The sequence below is a fragment of the Cololabis saira genome, chromosome 4 (assembly GCF_033807715.1).
Source record: "Cololabis saira isolate AMF1-May2022 chromosome 4, fColSai1.1, whole genome shotgun sequence".
In the NCBI taxonomy this organism is placed as follows: Eukaryota; Metazoa; Chordata; class Actinopteri; order Beloniformes; family Belonidae; genus Cololabis; species Cololabis saira.
Genome location: NC_084590.1, coordinates 28,923,338 through 28,943,306, shown reverse-complemented (window position 1 = coordinate 28,943,306; position 19,969 = coordinate 28,923,338). Strand labels below are relative to the sequence as shown.

Below are 19,969 nucleotides of genomic sequence, written 5' to 3'. Positions count from 1 at the left end.
TTTGACTAAAATTCCAAAGCTGATCAATATTTCGTCCACCATCCTATAAAGAAAAGTAAAGTAGCAAATCCTAACAAAAATCAACAAACAACAAAAGTACAAATGTCCACCTTTTGAAAAATGTTTATTTGATAGGGTTATGGTTCAAATAATTCAAAATATTAGCCTTGGGTGCCAGTGGCCACATTGACTCTTGCATTTGGCCTCAATGATTGGGGATTGAGCACCATGATGGCTGGGTGCTTAGTACTTGTCTCGCAGCAAGATGGTTGCTTGTTCAAAACCCGGCAGTGGTCTTTCTGGCGTTAGCATGTTCACCCACGCGTTCGTTGATTTTCTCTGGGACTCTTGACTTCCTCCCACAGTTCAAAAACATGTAAATCAATCATAAGCAGGTAACGGATGGATTCATTATTAACACTCTTATCTAAACACTTGAGCCACTTTGCACTATGTCTACAATGTTTACTAAAAACATCTTTTAAGATTAATCCAACTTAAACTGGCTATATGACCATTTCTGAACAGACTTGCTTTCCTTATCATAGATTTACACTAAACATCCAGTAAGTTGAATAACTCTTCAGCAAGAGAGTGATCATTTAACTCTGCTCAGCTGTTCTCTCAAGCTTGTTACGTCATCTAAGGCTCTTGTTCAATTTTCCACTGGTACTGCAGAGACAGATATAGTCATTTTACTGTTGTTAAAGTTTTTTAGAAGACAAGTACAGTTCAGAGGGCAAGGAGGAGGAGAAAAGTTGTGGAAACAGTTGGGTTTTTTTCATTTTTTTTGTTTGTTTTTTTGTTTGTTTGTTTTGTTGTTTTTGAGGCTACCCATTTGGGAACTGCAGGATCATACTTATTACATATTCCAAATACCGGCAATGGTACATGAGTTGGTCAAAAAACAAATTGCAGAAGGACTGGCACATTTTATCTACCAGTCAAGAGACAGCAAGGTGATACAGAACTGGTCTTTTTTTTCTCATTGAGAGATAACATAACCTACTGATGCAATTTAATGATAATAATGACTTGGTTTTCTATAGCGCCCTTCAAGGCACCCAGAGCTTTACAGAGATCATTATTCATTCATACAAATCCTCACTGGTGGTGGTAAACTACGTGTTGTAGCCACAGCTGCCCTGGGGCAGACTGACGGAAGCGTGGCTGCCATATCGCACCAAACGGCCCCTCCAACCACCACCAACATTCATACACATTCACACACATTCACACGAGGCAAGGTGGGTAAGGTGTCTTGCCCAAGGACACTACAACAGTAAACTGGGACAGAGACGACCTTCCGATCATTCGACAACCCGGTCTACCACCTGAGCTACTGCCGCCCCCACAATTTGTTGCTCATTCATGGGATGATGGCATTGTTGCCAAATTGTGTCAGTAATTATACACTGTTCTTTCAATGTAGCTGTTAGCATCAGCTAATGAGAGTGTTGTTTTTGCCCAGGACAAAAGCATTGTCAAGATAATCCATACATTTTATATTAAGCAATGCATACAGTCACGTGTAAACACGGTTACGGCTTTAATTTTTAAAGTTTTGCACGTCTGGACATTATAGAAACTCCCTTTTTACATTTGAAAATACCCAGCGTTTACCGTGCGGATCTACCGTGTTGCATGCCCCTTTTTATATTGACCGACGCAGCGTGGCGGTTCGAGCTGCCCCGCAAATAAGTTGCGAGGCAGCTTATCTTTACCGCGGGTCAGGTCTAAAGTAAACCGAAGTAGCGTGGGGTGGCGGCTCGTGGGAGGGATTTGTTGATCACGTAACCTGAGTACAACCCACCGGGGTAGGCTTTTAAAAAAATGTTTTATTTATTATTATAATTTTTTTTAAATAAGGAAACAGCTGATGAGAGTAACATTAGCAGCAGGATGTCACAGGTAGGATCTATATTTACAAGACGAGTAACTGGGGAGACGAGGAGATCCACGAACATAAAACCAGCGTATGTCCAGAGCCACGAAAGATGGTCCATTGTTTGAACAACTGGCCACAAAAATGACAAACTGAGGCTTCGGAAGAAGCAAAACCCGGTCAAAAACACTCCTCCCGATGTTCATCCATCCTCATTTTGAGAATGACACCTGTCTGACAGTAATAAATCTTTATACATCGTTCTACACGCTCACACAGGTTACGTTATGTTTTGCGGATAACACCTCCCGACTCGCCGTCCTTCCCCTCAACTTGCCTTCAGGCACGAGGTGACAAATAACACGCCTTGCGTTTACATTGCCAATGCACATTAAACACACGTTCATCATCCAGCATTTTTAGCGGGATCCAGTCTAAAGATGCCTAAAGAAGTTAGGTGTTAGTTTGTGATTGACCGAAATAAATATTTACTACTACTAAAGAAGACCTTTCCCAAGCTTTTGCTCTATCCTAATATTTACTTGAGAAGGACATGTTAAGAACAAATCAAGATGTATAGACTGCAAGGAAAGATCTGCCCTGAGCTTTATTGAGGTCACCTAAGCTGATGACAGTAGTTTTTGACACTAGTGTTTTTTGTTTTGGTCCCCAAATTCATCCCATGATGGTTTCATGTTAAGATTATGAAGAGAATGTGGACACAAATTTCAAAGACCAAATGAGTCCTGACTGATCAGATTTGAATTCGGCTGGCAATAGGTTCAGACCTTGGATCTGTATTGATCGCTTATGATTGGGATTCCTAGGACACCTTGTAATAGGTCGTCTGAACACAGTCTCTCTCTTACTTTTGTTAGTGGTTGTGGTGTTAAAGAACTAAAGCATTCCACTTTTAGGTTCAAGAGAACTGGTTTGAATTTTGTATCTAGTTTTTTTGTGACTTTGGTTCCTCCTTTTTAGTATTTTCTGATCAAATGTAGATCTTTGTTTGTTCTTTAGAAAACATGGTTTGTGTTTTAGCGAAGGTAGCGTATGAGTAAAACCTGCAGAAGGCTAGATGTATTAATCGATCAGTGACTGTGTCAGCACTCCCACCTTATGTCTGCAACAGATCTCCAAAATAATCAAAATTCTAAAAATTGGAAAAACAACATGAAATCTAGAGGCAAATTCATACCAGCTCTTTACTTCACATGCATATGGCTTTATCTGCTGCCATGACACTCATGCTCTCCCCCCCTAGCCCTTCCCCCTGCTCCCTCAGCTCTATCTAACCCTGTTTCTACACCCTTCCCCCTAGCCTGTACATTTTGGCTCCCCCTGCTTCTCTTAGCTGCTCTCGCTAGTCTCCAGCCCTCCACCTGACCCCTTTTTGATGGACCCAGCTGTCCTGTAAATGCTGCGATGACCAGGAAATGTTGAACACAACAAAAAGCACTTCAGTGGTCACTCTGGGTCACTTATGAAATGTGCTAGATAAGTATTAAAATGGTTTGCTGCTAATTTTGGCATTAAGGAGAAAGGAAGGATGATTTTTATCTCAATCTGAGCATGTTTTCATTGTTTGGCTTCTGTTTTTATTTGTACTCCTCTCAGTATAGTTAATATCATTATATTAAAAAAAACGCTGTTTAAAGAAGTACAACAACCAGAAATTACGCAGTCTTAAAAATCACCTGAAACACAAGTTTCATTAAAATTCTTAGCCTTTAAATCAGTTTAAAAATAATTCTTACTGATGTAAGCAACAAACAAGATGGCTGACAATTTGGCTTTCCTTTTTATCACCAAAAATATCACCATAAAATATTACTTGTCTCTTTAAGTGGTTTCTGAGCAACAAGCACACTTTACTGTACATAGTCATTATCCTTAGCCCAAGGCTTAGCCCGAGGTTAATTGCCTGTGCTGAACAGTAGGTTAAAGAGCACTCATCTACATTAACAGCTCTACTGTGTATCTCTCTCACGCATGTGGACTGCAAATCTCTCTTCTTAGAGCAATTATGATATACGGAGAGACAAATGCATACATTTATTTCACGTTCATGGATATGAAACTCAATATAAAAAAGATCATGTTCATAGCTGTTGTCAAATGCAAAATATGATTTTGTTTATTTACTATATTCATGACATGTACACATTTGAAGTCGGTTCAAATGTTTAACTTTGCAAAAAAGCACCAGGTTAAGTTCGAGTTTTCAGCAGATTTGCTTCTGACTCCACTATTACACAGTAAACTTTTGATTTTTGTTTTCTTTCAAAGCGACTTACTGTTCTTTGTGAAAACACTGTTTTGTCTCTCTGTCCTATCTTTCTCTCTTGCAGGTCTGGTACAGCGATGTGTAATCATCCAGAAAGATGAAAATGGTTTCGGGCTCACTGTCAGTGGTGACAACCCAGTGTTTGTACAGCTTGTCAAAGACAGTAAGTTTAAGTCTTAAACTTAAAAGGAAGAGGAACCAGATGTTATTACAATGACTTTTTTTCCACAGTGGATACATGGCCTCCTTTTTCATGTTGTGACATCAATCTGCTGTGACTTCTTGATTAGAACTAGCATATATAATGGTAATCTGGACCATCACCACAAATCTTTTACTGACCGTGACATGCACCACCTTCGTCATTACACTTCATTTCCTTCTCAGTAGTTTAACTGTAGCTACAGCTTCTACTGTCATAAAACTTATAAAAATGTTTTTGACAGGATGCTTCTGTGGTTCATGGTTGTCTCTGAGCGTCTGTAGAGGATGATATAAGCCTGTTATCAGGCCACAGAAAAGACTGTTTGGTCTGTACAGCTGTGAAGAGAAAGAGAAAAGGAAGGAACTGATCAGGGAATTTAGTTGCACTGTCACTGAAGCTTGGCAGTGTTTAACTGTTCCTTCATGACTTACCACCTTCCGTCTTGTTGTTACTGTCTCAATAAAAGAGCAATCTGCTTACTGTTATCTGAATAATTTGTAATACATCTTTTGTTATTTTCATATCATCGTAATCTGAGTAGCAAAAGTGTCATATCTTACAGAAATTGATGTATTCAGTACTTGACATTGCAGTTTTTCTGAGCAGCCACATCCAAGTATTCAATCACATGTAGATAAATAATAGTCACCAGTTATTAGACACAATGGGATTCGTAAAAAAATCCCTATCGTTATAAACCCTAAGTTCGATTTTGTTTACAAACAACTCCAGATATCACTGCTGACGATAGAGTCAGACATGGCTCTTCTAATAACCTGTCTTGTGCCTAAATCCCTTTGTTTGGGGTGGAGCTGTGAAACAGGTCCTTCTTGTAATATAACCACTGTTATGGTTTTTCAAAATAGTCACTTTGCCACATCTGGTTCGTCAAGCCAATAGATTTTTTTTTCCTGCAGATATAGGAACAGCTTCACCTACAGTAACCTTTAACCCTTCACAATGGAGCCAAATGGCTGCTCTCCTCCTTTCACCCCCACCCCAAATCAGTTTAAATCTTCCATCTGTTCTGTCTCCCGGTTACCCTGCCTTTTGTGTACTACCAGTGTGCCTCTTCTTTTGTGTTTTTTTTTAGATGGGGCTGCTATGCGGGCAGGTGTTCAGACAGGAGACAGGATTATCAAGGTAGTGCATTCACCTGCTGCCATTTCTTTAAACTGCTAGTGTAACTTTGCTACTGGTACAGAGGCTGTAGGCTGCCATCTTCTGGTCAGTCAGTATTTCTACACTTTTTCACCAATTAAGGATATAAGATAATTTCATGGCCTGCTTCTTGTTGTATCTATATTCATCCTTTTAATTGTCATCATTGTGGCATTGTTGTGTTTCAGGTGAACGGGACCCTGGTTACACATTCTAATCACACTGAAGTCGTCAAGCTTATTAAATGTTAGTTTCTCCATTTGGTTTTGGTTTTTGCAACAAACCACAATTCTATCATAAACCTGGCGATAAGACTGCTTAATCTTTTTGATGTTTCATTGTAGCGGGCTCCTATGTGGCCCTCACGGTTTTGGGGCGCCCTCCGGGGCTGGCCCAGATCCCTCTGCCAGAAGGAGAGCCTGACATGTTGGGTGTAAGCGTGTCCTCTCCAAGCTCTCCAGCAGCAGAACGGCCATACAGTCCTCAGGACCGCCTCTCCTCCTCACAATCACCATGGGTATTGAAGACATACATTATTTCTCCAGATCCAGAAGTTTCCCTTGTATTGTCTTTTCCTCTCTTATTTTTGTCGTGTTGGATTTTCTGTGTCTTATTCTCTCTTTCAAAGTTTCTGTGTGGTGAAATACTTTCTACATTGTATCACTATTATGCATATATATGTTTGGCACCATCTTGTTTGTTTTCCTGCTGTAGTTTAAAGCTAAAGTTACATAACCTTGACACATTGTGCTCTTCATCCTCTATTTTTTGTTTTCCCCCTCAGGATGAAAACAGCAGTGTCTGCAGCCAGAAGCCAGACATCTTGCAAAGGATGTCTTCAAAAGAGCAGCAGGAGCTGCAGGTTAGCACAACAATGACCATTACCTTCTGTCTTTCATTGTTATGCTGCTTTCAGCTGCTCTGCCTTACTTCCGTCATGTATATGAAACACAATAAAAGAATATTACAGTTAGTGAGCTTCAGTTACAAAACTTAAACATTGCAAATAAAAACCTGGAATAGAAACACCTAGAACTCGGAAGAAGTGTCAAGTGTTGCAAAAAACTTTTGATCGTGGAAATACTTTTTTAGCATTTTCATGCCTGAGAGACACTAGTATCCAACAGTAGTGGAAGTCCGAAACTAAACATATTTCCCGCTATCTTCTTGGGAGATGTGATCATCCTCATCTTTGTGTTGAAGAGCCGTCACACAGGACTAGATTCTAGGAAACTTACGCTCAGAAAAAGAAGTCTCACAAGACAACATTTCATGAGAAAAAAAACATTCGCTTGCACCTGGACAGCAGGCGCAATTCCTGAATTGTCGCTTATGTTTTGTGAAAAAGTATCATGGAAATTCACCTAGTATCTCTCTTCTTAATCATAGGATCAACTTTTAATCTTTTAAAAAGAACATTGTTTTGTGTCCTGGGAAAGTAGCATGTTTACTTTATATACTGCTGTGTTAAGTTATTTTGTCATGAGGCAGTATTTTTCAGTCAGGTTCATACCAGATTCTACAAATAAGACATTTTATTTAATTGAAAGTAAAATGATGTCAGAGACCTGCTGTTCCTGTGCTTGTTTTGAGTTCCTCTCTCATGCTGTCTAGGCCATGAAGGAGGAGTACAGCAGGAACCCCTCCCCCAAACTACTGAAAGACATCCAGGAAGCTAAAAAACACATTCCTCAGCTGCAGGGCCAGCTCTTTAAGGCCACTGGGACAACACAGGTACTAACTTGAACATTAAGCTCACAGAGCAGGAAATCCAAAAGCACAAATCTACTGGAAACATCCAAGTAATGTTTGTATAATTTTGTGTAGCGTATTAGATAATTCCAGACAAACAATAATCCAAATCCCGTTAGGGGATTATGTTCTGTCTGTGGATGTCACTCTTTTGTGTCTGCATGACAGCTTATTTTATATCACTCTTTTTTTTTTGTGTACATCATACCAAAATATTATTCTGCCGTGTGTATTTAAGAAAATACACACGGCAGAAAACATGTGATTAACCTCAGAATACGGTAGTAATAAATTAATGCATTTAATCTACTTTACTACTACTCTACTTAGAGACTAGACTGTTTCTTTATAGAATGTGCTTATTGGAATAAATCAAATATTGTTTTTTATCATTATTACTTTATCCTCAGGAGGCTATTCCAGGTGGTGATGCAGATGATGGTAACATATTGGAGATAGAGCGCACACTTCCCCCTAAAGGAAACAACAGCACAGACCTGTCATGGAACAGTACTCCTGTAAGTTATTACAGTTTAAACCAAAACAATGTAAAAATATTTTTTTCATTATGATCATGAATCAACTTACCTGTGGATGAGTTAAAGTTCTACATCGTGCCAACAACGCACGTATGTCCACCAGCTAGAGACCTTGCACTGAAACCTTAGCCATTGTCTGACCTTCACCTCTCCAGAAATGTAACTACATATTGGATTGATGTGGACTACAACACACGAAATTGATCTGCATAGTACCATTGCATTTCCCTCTATATATCTTCCAGTACATCTTTGTCATTTTCAAGCTGGATAGAAAGTGTAGTGTCAGAAAAAGCTACTGTTGGGCAGCTTGTATCAGCTGCAACTCACTTAAGATATGCTTCATTTGATTTCTTTACCATATCTGAGCTACATAAGGGAAAAGGAAGTTCAACACTGCAAGCTACAGCGCTGCAGAAAAGAACTTGCACTGCCATCTCGCATTCTGTGGTGTAATTACGGAGTGACACAAACCACAACAAACAAGTATAAACACCTACTATGAAGTTGGCCCCATACATAGTTGCTGCTGAGAAGCATAAATCAAGTTTTGCTTTAGGGTTCTTAATCTAGATAACACCAGCGCAGAAAATGTGTGATAGACTGATAGTTCCATTTGTTGGGATTCTTTTGAAGACTGATGTAAGGTAAAAAAAACAAAAATTTTCAGATATCTCGCGTGTTCGGGGCCGGATCTTCAGAGAACCAGGGTCAGAGAGAGTCGTACTTCCCCAGCCCAAAGAGCACACCCAGGAACAGTTTCAACTCCTGCCACTCACCAGAGACAGAGGATACCACTGACCTGGTACCTATATAACTTGTTCTTAATCTGCTAAAATATAGATCTATTTTGCACCATTTGCAAGCGTATGCTGATATTTGACCAATACTCAGAGTGCAAACATGTGCCAGGTGAAGGGTTTTGCTCAAGTCATTGTGCAATTTATTACTGTCCTTTCTGCAGAACTCTCTGTCTCCCACCACCGTCAGCAGTCCCTCCTCTTCTCGCCTCGTCTCACAAATTATTGGAGCTGAAGACGACTATTTTGATTCAGACCATGAGCAGGTTTTAAAAAAATATTTTTTCTTTGTTTTGTTTTCCAGCAAGCAGTGCTAGCATCTATATTATTGCTAAACATATTCAAAGTAACTTCAGTCAGGTGGTGATATCAATGAAATTGTTTTACTGATTGTGTTTCAGACAAATGGCCAGTGTAACAGCTTTAACAGTATGGAACAACTCAAATCTCGCCCTGCCCACCTGGCAGCCTTTCTGCATCATGTCATTTCTCAGTTCGACCCTGCTCCTGTGGTAAGGCCCTTGGTTGACACTTTCTTAAATAATGTTTGTATTTTAGTTTCTATGCAACCTGGCATCCTCTACAGTTGGGTTTCTTTTTATAAGTCATCCTTTTATTCTGTTTTCAGCTCTGCTACCTCTACGCTGACCTGTTTAAGCAGACCAACTCCAAAGAGACTAGACGGGTGTTCATGGACCTTCACACCTTCTTTATGGACCGGGGAGCAGTAAGTCTATGTTTATGTTCCTTAAAGTAAAACACTTATTCGTCACACAGAGTATAACAGAGTATAACACTGATTATATTATGATAGAGATGTTCCAATACTGATACCAGTGTCACAATTACTCATAGATACTGGCAAAAATAAGGTAACAGTATTGGTGAGTATTTACTTCAACGCTCAATCCGATACCATGTAATTTTTACAGACAGAATGACAATTGCCCTTTGTTGCTCTTAAAACCAGAACAGGACGTTATCCTATCCACCCTCGGAAATTCCTGTTTATGAGTCACCTGAAGTAGTAGCACATGAGTTGACTGAGATGGCTATCTAGCGTTAGCATTATGTTGGTAATATCGCTTTATTTTAGGCTGGAAAATCTTACCAGGAAAATTAAAACATGCTTCTTATGCAAGGTTGCAGTTCCCAGATTGGAAAATGTAACCCTCACTGCTCTTTATTTAGTAGATATAATATTATTCATCTGATGTTAATTAAAAAAAGTACTGTTTTTTTAAAACATTTATTTAAAGTTAAAAGTAACACTGGTATCGGAATGGTACTCAGTATCATCTGATGCCCAAAGCCCAGGTATCGGAAACAAAAAATTTGTTTCAAAACATCTTTAGATTATAACGTCTTAACCTTGTTTAGCTTTATTGTGTCACAGTATATCGTTCTCGTTCCAGGGAAATTTACAAAACAGCACATGTTAAAATGAGGGGAGCCAAAACAGAAATCTGTTGGATGTCTTGTAATTATTAATAAACTCCAGGCTGAAGCACCAGATATTTGAAAAAACATGTAATGAGTCTCTAATGATAAAAAGAACATACGTACTTTAATCCATACTTTAAGCCAAAATATCTAATTAATTTATATGTTTAAGTAAAGTGTTATGCATGCAACTAATTGGCTTTATACCAGTCACTGGGGTGATGTCAATTTATTCATCTGGATGGATGATCGATCCACCAAAGAAAATTGTTGATGATCAGAATGAATAAATCATATTTTATATAAATTGAAGCTGAATTTGAATATATTTATCCTATTTCATTTTTGTTGCAGAATTTAAAAGTTCCTGTCCCTGAATCTGTGTCTTCTGATCTTGGTAAGTATATTCTACTGTTACACACTTTATATTGTCTTTTCCCACAGGTTATTTTGAGGAGTGTTTTTTTTTTTTTTCTCTTTTTATGTTCCTTTACTGGCCTACTGTAAACAAAGAGCATCACTTGACATTTGGTATAGAGTGTGTGTGTCTTTTTTCAGATCGGCGGCGGACAGAACTAATTCCAGAGGAAATAAACAGGCAGCATGTTCAAACACTGCAGGACTCCCTGTTCCCTGAGATTCAGAAAAACCTTGAGGACTTCAGGTAAATTCTGTTATTCAGATATTTTTGTCCTTATTTCTTATTTTCTGATTAATTCCTGAACTTGGGATATCAGTGGTTTTCCACAAGATTTACAAAAAGTAGCAAATTTAGTTTTTTCCCCTTTTTTGTTTTGGTAGCTTCATACATTTTCTGCAAAGTGCTTTCTACTCATTCATCAGTTCCTCCAAATGTATGCAGTATTGATCAACTTAAAAGAAAGTTATCAATATGGATAGGTAGGGAGTTTCTTTGTGTTCCTCCCCACTTAGGAATTACATTTAAAGAATAGCCTCGCTCCCCTCTACTTATCTGAACTTTTACACATCAACATATCATCTCAGAGTTCCTCCGTCTAGCTCATTTATCCGTCTCCTCATATGGTCCCGTTGGGCTCCACATCCTTTACCTGCTCTGCCCTTCGTCCCTGAAATTCTCCCCCAGATCACATACGCAATACTGAGACGCATCTTTTTAAAACGGCAGCATTTACTTTACTTGGTCATAGGCTAGTTTAAGTAACCACGATAGTTTTTTTCCCTAAACATAAGAAATTAATTTTTAAAGAATTGTAATATTGTAAATTTGAGGCAACTTCACTTCATCAAATCAGTACCATAAGTTAAATGACTATGATATGACAATATGTGAGTAAACTTTACAGCAAGCCCTTTTATTTTTTTTCCTTTTGGTTTGAAACTCACAAGCTACAGTGACTGACAGTTAGTCTTGATATTCAACATCATGTGAAGTGATGAACCACGTTTGAGCTATTCCATAAAAAATGTTCAATATTTAAGAGCATTTCCACTTCCTAGGGTTTAGTATATAATGAGCATGGAAGTAGACAGCTGCAGTGAAAACGTTTGCACAAGCTGCAGTGTATGTACGACAGCTGATTCCCTGGAACTTCTCCAGTATTCGTCTGTGTAAACTAATAAAGACATGTCTTCCCTTGTTTTATAAAATATAGACAAAAGCGCAGTATGGGCTTAACAGTGGCTGAAGTGGAGCTGGCCAGACTGGACCAGGAGAGGGTCAGAGACCGTGTCACCCTCGAGAGGGAACGGTCATATGCTGAAAACATCATCACCAAGATAGAAGATATCCTGTACGGGGCAGATGAGTCACAGGCATTCAAGCATGAGCTACATGAATGCACAAATATTTTTTGAAAAAATGTTTATATCTATTGATACCCACTCAATTTTTTTTTTTTTTATTATTTTCAGGCTAACTACTCAGACCACGGAGGAAGAGAAATGGTAAGAAAACTAAAGAGGTCATATTTATTTGATTGATATAAAACAAAAACATGTTTGAACATTTAAAGGTTTTTTTTATGGGGGTTCAACTACTCCCTTCTTTTTAAGTAATTCTTGCCTCAATGTTTCTTGATTACCTTTAATACACCTAGAACTGTCAATTAAGTGAGTATTTTCCTAACTAAATCATGACAGTAGTAATGCATTATTGTAAGTTATGGGTTCAAACTAAAACCACTAAGATCTTGAGATTGTAAATGAATCCATATGTGTGATCGCAAAATTTTATAACTTTACCAGTTGAATTCAAGTTTGCGCATTTAGAAGAGATTTGTATTTCTAAAATTGTACACACGGACACCAAGAAAATAGTTTTTTTTGTTCTAGTCAGTGTCAAATCAAATTGCTCTATTGTCTTGGTTGTCTTCAGTTCTGGAAATGATGTTGAACTTCAAAAGATACTTGTTGAACTGTGTTACAGTAAGAGTAAACTAACTGAATGTTTTATACAGTACATACTCTGGGAAAGTAAATGTTACATTTTCTATCCATACATAAACGTACACATATCAGGGTTTGGGTTGTGGAAGCAGCAGCCTAAGCAGAGAAGCCCAACCCTCCCTCTCCCTGCCCTCCTCCTCCATCTCCTCTGGGGTAATACCAATGCATTCTCTGGCCACCCGAGAAATACAACCCTTCCAGCATGTCCTGGGGCTTTCTCCTGGTTGGACAAGCCTAAAACACCTCCCCAGGGAGGCGTTCAGGAGGCATCCTAAGCAGATGCCCAAACCACTTTAGCTGGCTTGTTGCAATGCGGAGAGCAGCGACTCTGCTCCCAGACCAAACTTCCCACCCTGTCTCTGTGGGAGGGTCCAGCTGCCATACGAAGACAACATATTTTTCACTCTCTTCTATGGTGGAACATACCGTAGATAAACAGAAAGCCATGCATTTCGGCTCAGCCCTCTCTTTGCCACACAGACTGGTACAGAGTCTGTGTTACTGCAGACGCCACACAAATCCACCTGTTAATCTCCTGCTCCATTCTTCCCTCATGTAAACAAAACCTCAATGCTTAAATTTCTCAGAGAAATTTATTTCAAAGGGTGGCAAGGCTTTAATTAACAGCTACAAATTTTGGGAGCATTTGTGAACTTTTACAAGTTAAAAATCTATATTGACTTTAGCTTTAGCCCATACACCTTCTTTGGTGTTGTATCTAGTAATACTGACACATACACCTGTGTCATTCAGGGTTTTTCCACGTCCCCCACTGTTAAAACATTAAGCACCCAGATACTCTCTTAAAGCAAACATGTAATTTATGCAGTATATTTATATTAAATAATTCACAAGTGTGACTGATTGAGACAGTGTTGTTAGAAATGCCATATGGCCAGAACACAGCACAGATGGTTTGTGTAGAAATTGTATGAGAAAGACTGCTATGACATATGGTACAAGTTACCGTATGGATACTTGTGCTTTTCAGATTTCATTGTTGCCTAGGTTTGTTTTTTCTGAAATTCTGAGAGAAAACTGACTCGGTTGTTAACACTTTCCATTTAGCACTACAATGCAGTATGTTATCTATACATACATGAAGCACCTTGGGGTGAGGGTCAAGGAACCTCGCAGTTTGGAGTCTAAACGGGTTCGGATCAGCTTTATCACTAAAATGAAGGTAATGTATACATTTCTTGCATCATGAGCCTTTTTCTTCTTTATCAATAATATAACACTTTGCCTTTGCTTGTTTGATGAACTTTAGAAAAGCAGTAAAACAGAAAAGGAAGGAGACGAGAAAGTTAAGAAAAACAGGTTTCAAAGTATTCTTGGACCTCAGCGTTGGCCCAGCCGCATCGAAGCAGCAGCAGGTAATTGAAGAAGTTCCAATAAATCAATATACCAAGGGCATAGTTAAGCTTTTTAAAACTGACAACACTTCTCTTTGTTTGCAGTGAGTAAAGCTGTGGACAATCGCCCCCGGCCTCAGAAACAATTGTCTCAGCCTGCATTGGGGGCTAGTGACCACATGGAAGCTGGTCGTCTTAGGGGCAGCCAATCCAGTGAAGGTCCTGAACTCACACACTCTTTATCCGTGAACAGTTCTTCTCCAAGCAACGCCACCAACAACTCTGACACAAGCCGAGACACTGATATTGGTGAGTTACGAAATGATTCAATGAAATAACAGGGAAATATCAAAGGAGGTTCTGTTAAAGGAATGGTTCCTAAGATTACCACTTGCCTTATGGTCCCTGTGCTAGGTTAACACAGGAATTACAGTAAAATCTAATTAAACAATCTTCACTTTCATGAGCATTTACGAATGTTCAACTGTCTGTACATTAGGGATGGGCGGTATGGACTAAAAAATGTATCACGATAATTTCTGTCATTTATCCCGATAACGATAAAAATGACGATAGAAAAAATACCAATTCAACTCCACCTTTGTAACTATAAATCTATCACCACATTCAGTCTTTGGAGCCAAAACACTGCTCTAAAAGAATACTAAATGCTACTAAACGTCATCAATGGGAATTTTTCTTTCTTTCTTTCTTTCTTTCTTTCTTTCTTTCTTTCTTTCAGGCTCATTTCCTTCTTTCTTTCTTTCAGGCTCATTTCCTTCCTTCTTTTTTCCCTTCCTTCCTTCCTTCCTTCCTTCCTTCCTTCCTTCCTTCCTTCCTTCCTTCCTTCCTTCCTTCCTTCCTTCCTTCCTTCCTTCCTTCCTTCCTTCCTTCCTTCCTTCCTTCCTTCCTTCCTTCCTTCCTTCCTTCCTTCCTTCCTTCCTTCCTTCCTTCCTTCCTTCCTTCCCCTACGTTGTGCGTGGATTTAACGCAGAACTATAAATCCGCTTTACACAAAAACGTCATCAACAGGAATTTATCGTTTTTACCGCGAGTTGACAAATTCTTATCGTGAGGAATTTTTTTGACGGTTTATCGTGAACGGTAAAATATCGCCCATTCCTACTGTACATTTAAATGCATACTTAAGCAAAGCTATGGATATAGTTTGCTTAGGCGATTTAATTTGACTCCTCTCTTTTGTCTGTTAGACATACACATAAAGGAATTGATTGGCCAACCAAAGTTTTTTAGATTTCACCATGATAGCTGGCAAAAGTGCACACTTTCATCTTGCAAGTCCTCGGCTTTTCCGTTCACTCTATTACGCCACACACCAAAGCAGCAACAGATCAATCTTTGGTTGAACTGGCAGTGGAAAATTGGAATATTGTTAAACAATAAACTGGATGAACATTTAGCTTGGTACATGTTGTTAGTGTTTTTGTTTCATTTCCTGTTCTGTATCAATTTGCTTAATTCATAATTCAACAGACTAATGCAAAACTTGATATATTTTTTTTAGTGTCATGTCAACATATTGAGTGTATCTGTCTCACTGCAGCTAAGATGATATTTGGCAACAAGATATACAGTATATGCCTGTTCTATACGTACCTGGGGAAATAATAAATGTTCAGTCACTTTAATTAAAGCTATTGAGCCACTGAATAGAGGAAAGACTTGAGAGGAGATGGCGCATATAACAACTAAACCAATTTGGGTGTGTATACACCCTTTTAAAGCTTTGAGAACAAAAACAACAACACAGCTTACAAACAACAATAATAATACTCCAAGATCACTATTGATCACTAAAACTACTAATATCTACAATCTGTTGTGCTGATAATATCAGGGGAGCACAGGTTTTCTTGTTTATATATTTTACTTGTGATTCTATAAAGAAGGCAAAGGGTATTAAAATTAACTTCAATGCCTTAAGTGTGTTTGTGTTAAGTACTTATGACTAGTCAGGGTTAACTGCAGTAAACAGTGGTCAGCACGCTCTCAGTATTGAAAGTCGGAGAAAGAGGGTTGAAGGGTGGCCCAAGATTATAGTTACTCAGGGCAGGTCGTGAGAAGGTGAACGTTTTACCACCTAAGATCTAAGCCCTGTGCCACGTTCCATTTACACCAAGCCGGTGGTGAATCACGCCCACTCCAGTCAACGGGAGAGGTCCCACCAGACGGTGTGTATTTCAGCAGAGAGCCTTTGTGCTGCTCTGCTAACGACCTGTGCCAAGTCTGTTTTGGCATCAGCCTCAGCTGAGCCATATCAGTTTACAATGAGCAGATTAAGTTTGCAGGACTTAGACACAAGAACGGCAGACAGACTCCAGTCGATGTTCTAAATAAAACACCATGAGCAGTCTGTGACTCGCATATCAACAGTATGTCATAATGTTTGGAGGAAAACCACACATGTAAACAAGTTAGAGAATCTACAAGGATATTTAATACGGGGTTTAGACATTGAAAATCACTTTTGTTTGACACCACTCACCTTGTTAGAATGATAATAAAAAGGACAATACATCCCAAACAATAGCAATTTTTTGGGGGGAGCGGAAGGTGAGGACAGCTTTTTAATTTCATTGTTTACTTGATGGATACAGATTAACACGCAGATTATTGTAAGATATTGTGACTCCTGCATGATCTTGAAACTTTCAGATAAACTCATGATCTCACAAATGCAACTCAAGTGTCGGTGTTTGGAAGCACTCCAACTCTGAAACAGTCGGGGTCCACTTGAGGTCATATTGAAAATGGAACAAAGACGCTGCACCCCTGAAGCTCATGTATAGGCGTATGTGGTTATAACCTAGAATCTGCATTAATATGACTTTCAGGAATAATTTAAGTAAGCTATATTTATCCGTCAGGTGGGACTCCAACATCAGGCACCCCCAGGCTGAGTGATGGTCCTCAGCCTGACCCTTTGGATGGGTTGCCATATCCTGCTTCACACTTGGACCTGTATAGCTTGGACCAGTTACAAGAGGATGACAGAGAAATTGACAGGTGTTTTTGCAGTGACGTTTGGGATTTCAGAAATTTCTGAGATGTATTTCTTTTTTTACTGATTTTGCTGTTTACATTCTAATAGAGTTCATGAAGGAACACCAAAGGCCATTAGAAGGTGAGTGTATCTCATTATTAGGGCCCGAGCACTTACAGTGCGAAGGCCCTATTGTATCTGTAGGAACTTTCCTTTTTTTCCTTATCCTTATTCTTCTGACGAAAGGAGGGCCTTTTTCCCCCACTAAATGTGCCCCAAAAGTCACCAGTTTTGCACGCAAGCCAGGCCTGGCGATAAATTTGATATTTCATGGTTTGCATTAATGGGCGTGGCAAAATGGCTCAACAGCGCCCCCTAGAAAACTTTTCTCTGCCGTAACTTTTGAACGGGTTGTGATAAAGACATGTGGGTGGTGTCATTGGACTCTGTATTGAGTCCTTGACCTTCATTGGCCTGAATTAGCCCCACCCCTTCTTCTGATTGGTTGTCCCTATTTTCTGTTTTAACTTTTGAATGGTTTGACATAGAGAGTCGTGGGTGGTGTCATCGAACTCTATTTTGAGTCCCTTGACCATAATAGGTGTGAATTAGCCCCGCCCCGTCTTCTGATTGGTCGATATTTCCTAGTTCCTATTTTCTGCCATAACTTTTGAATGGTTTGACATAAAGAGTTGTGGGTGGTGTCATTGGACTTAGTTTTGAGTCCTTAACCTTAATTGGTGCAAATTGCACGCGCGAGGGCCCGTTCATCGCTGCTTGCAGCTTTAATTCTGATTGTTATTCTGATTTTGGTGCCTTCAATCAACCAAAAAAAAAAAAGAAGAAGAACCAAATGGAAATGTGCCTTTCTGCTCTCACAGACTTGAAGGATTGGGTGCTGCTGATGTCCAGAGTGAAGATGACCAAGGGACAGACTCTGAGCATGATCCCCCAAATTGGCAGCAGCTGGTAGGACGAGAAGTGCTTGCAGGTCTAAGGCCTCATGAAATCAAGAGACAGGAAGTACTGTATGGTGAGGATCCAGTTCTGTAAATCTAACTGTAGCTACATCTGTCCTCAAAACATACGGTGTAACAGGTTTCACATCAATGTGCTTCAAGGAGCTGTTGTATTAGAGAATGCAGCATGTTCAAGGGGAAGAAGAGCAGCTGCTGAAAGTCACAAGTCCTTACATGTTAATAAACAGCTTCTGTTGTGTTTGCAGAGTTGTTTTATACGGAGCGTGCGCATGTGCGGATGCTGAGAGTTTTGGACAACGTATTTTACCAGAAGCTCTCCAAAGATACAATCCTTCCTCCTGCTGACATCAAAAACATCTTCACCAACCTGGAAGAGGTTCTTCAGCTGCATGGTACACATACATCCTGACATCTATGAAATATTGTCATTAATGCATGACTGTAGTGAGCCATGAAGAAGCCAACAAACTCCTCAAATACATGTTAGTGTGAATTGAAATACACATTAAAGTAAAGCTAAATTAATTGAGCATGGATATCCTTGCATTTTTATTTAATATTTTTCTTTTAAATGTCACTAAAACGCAAACATCCTAATCTTTCATTGATACATTTGTATTTAATTTCAGTTTCAATACTTGAGCAAATGACAGCTGTTCGGAAGAGAAATGACTCTTCAGTAATCGATCAGATTGGAGATGACTTGCTGTCCTGGGTGAGTAGAATGGTCAATTCAAAAAATGACTTATATTCTCTTTTTTTTTTTGCTTTTACAATAACTGCATTTCAAGATGCGTGATGTGGATGGAAAACAACTTGGTGTGCACATAAAATATTTAAACTGTTGCTTGACTTACTTTTGCGATGGGAAAGAAAATTAGGCCTTGGCATTGGATTTATTTGAAATGGACCGTCATTTTTCCAACATATTTGCACCTGAATCTTGTTTAAAAACTTAAATCCTACTCTGAATCTGACAGGGAAAATCTAAAACTTGAGAAAGATTTTTCAGTAGCAAATGTGGAAGCAAATAAAAGAAAAGTAAGCTTGTTCCCTGATATATGGACATGTCAGAAGATGCCCCAGATTTGGATGACATCTGCGCATTTCAACCATGCATGATGTAATTGAGGCGAGGTAGCCACATATCTACTTAGTCTGAAACCTCACTATGGGGGATAAGTAGGGTATATGGTCCCCTGAGGGTAGGAGTACTGATCTAGTTTACACTGAACCTTAAGATTACTTTGTTAAAAGGACTTGAGTCTGGCCTCCCTCTGGGAGTCGGCTACTCGTTGTAATGCAAGACATTTCTATCCCAAACCGCCCTGAACTGGAGTGACTGAGCCTCACTCCGTCTATGTTCTCTTTCCCTGGATCTTTCCTCGGTCAATACAGTTCAGTGTTGGAGAAGAAGAGAGGATCCAGCAGGCAGTGGGGACATTTTGCAGTAACCAGCCTTTTGCTCTGGAGATCATCAAGACCAGGCAGAAGAAAGACTCAAGATTCACTTCGTTCATCCAGGTACTCGCCTTGTTCTCACATTGGACAGAGACAACCTTCCATCCTTAACATTTTAACAAATGTGTGTTTGAAGTGTCTGTAATGACATCATCATAGATAAGTGTAGAGTGTATTAATTGGTCAGAATGTCTGAATGGTATTACAAAAAAGAAATGTACTCAGTATATTGGCAGATGCTCTGACATTGAGAATTGACATTTAAGTGTCATAGTGATATATGTCCTAGAAAACACATTTTAAGGTGTGCATGAGTTCAGGATTGTCATCATGTTTGTCATTTAAATTTTCCACACCTCCCTTGTTGGAGACATGTCTGGACTGCAGGCAGGCCAGTACAAATATCCTCCTTCCGTAGCACTGTCTTTTTCATGACTGCAGAATGTGATTTTGCTTTTTTCTTGCTAAAACATGCATAGACCATACTAGAAAAAGCATCCCAGAGCCTAGAGAAGCTGACACAGCTTAGTAAAATAATAAGATTATAGTGATTCAAAAAGTTTTCATTAAGTAATTTTTTTTTACCAATTTACTCAAACTGTTTTTGATGAAAGAGAGTTTTTGATGCCGTCTGAACCCACAGCTTTCTGCTATTTGACCTCTGTTCTTG

At 39.2% G+C, this 19,969-nt stretch overlaps 1 protein-coding gene across 2 annotated transcripts in view; it reads left to right on the top strand.

The window, feature by feature from the left end:
• arhgef12a (Rho guanine nucleotide exchange factor (GEF) 12a) overlaps positions 1-19,969 on the top strand; it is a 63,450-nt gene that overhangs the window by 34,664 nt on the left and 8,817 nt on the right. For both annotated transcript variants that reach the window (XM_061719343.1, XM_061719342.1), the window contains 24 exons: positions 4,237-4,335; positions 5,471-5,520; positions 5,727-5,784; positions 5,883-6,055; positions 6,323-6,400; positions 7,153-7,272; positions 7,701-7,808; positions 8,500-8,634; positions 8,794-8,895; positions 9,031-9,141; positions 9,258-9,356; positions 10,427-10,469; positions 10,631-10,736; positions 11,707-11,844; positions 11,966-11,998; positions 13,568-13,682; positions 13,770-13,875; positions 13,960-14,163; positions 16,743-16,881; positions 16,967-16,999; positions 17,740-17,891; positions 18,084-18,230; positions 18,468-18,553; positions 19,237-19,362. In XM_061719343.1, coding sequence (XP_061575327.1) covers positions 4,237-4,335; positions 5,471-5,520; positions 5,727-5,784; positions 5,883-6,055; positions 6,323-6,400; positions 7,153-7,272; positions 7,701-7,808; positions 8,500-8,634; positions 8,794-8,895; positions 9,031-9,141; positions 9,258-9,356; positions 10,427-10,469; positions 10,631-10,736; positions 11,707-11,844; positions 11,966-11,998; positions 13,568-13,682; positions 13,770-13,875; positions 13,960-14,163; positions 16,743-16,881; positions 16,967-16,999; positions 17,740-17,891; positions 18,084-18,230; positions 18,468-18,553; positions 19,237-19,362 — 2,561 coding nt within the window. The remainder of the gene's footprint in view (positions 1-4,236; positions 4,336-5,470; positions 5,521-5,726; positions 5,785-5,882; positions 6,056-6,322; positions 6,401-7,152; positions 7,273-7,700; positions 7,809-8,499; positions 8,635-8,793; positions 8,896-9,030; positions 9,142-9,257; positions 9,357-10,426; positions 10,470-10,630; positions 10,737-11,706; positions 11,845-11,965; positions 11,999-13,567; positions 13,683-13,769; positions 13,876-13,959; positions 14,164-16,742; positions 16,882-16,966; positions 17,000-17,739; positions 17,892-18,083; positions 18,231-18,467; positions 18,554-19,236; positions 19,363-19,969) is intronic.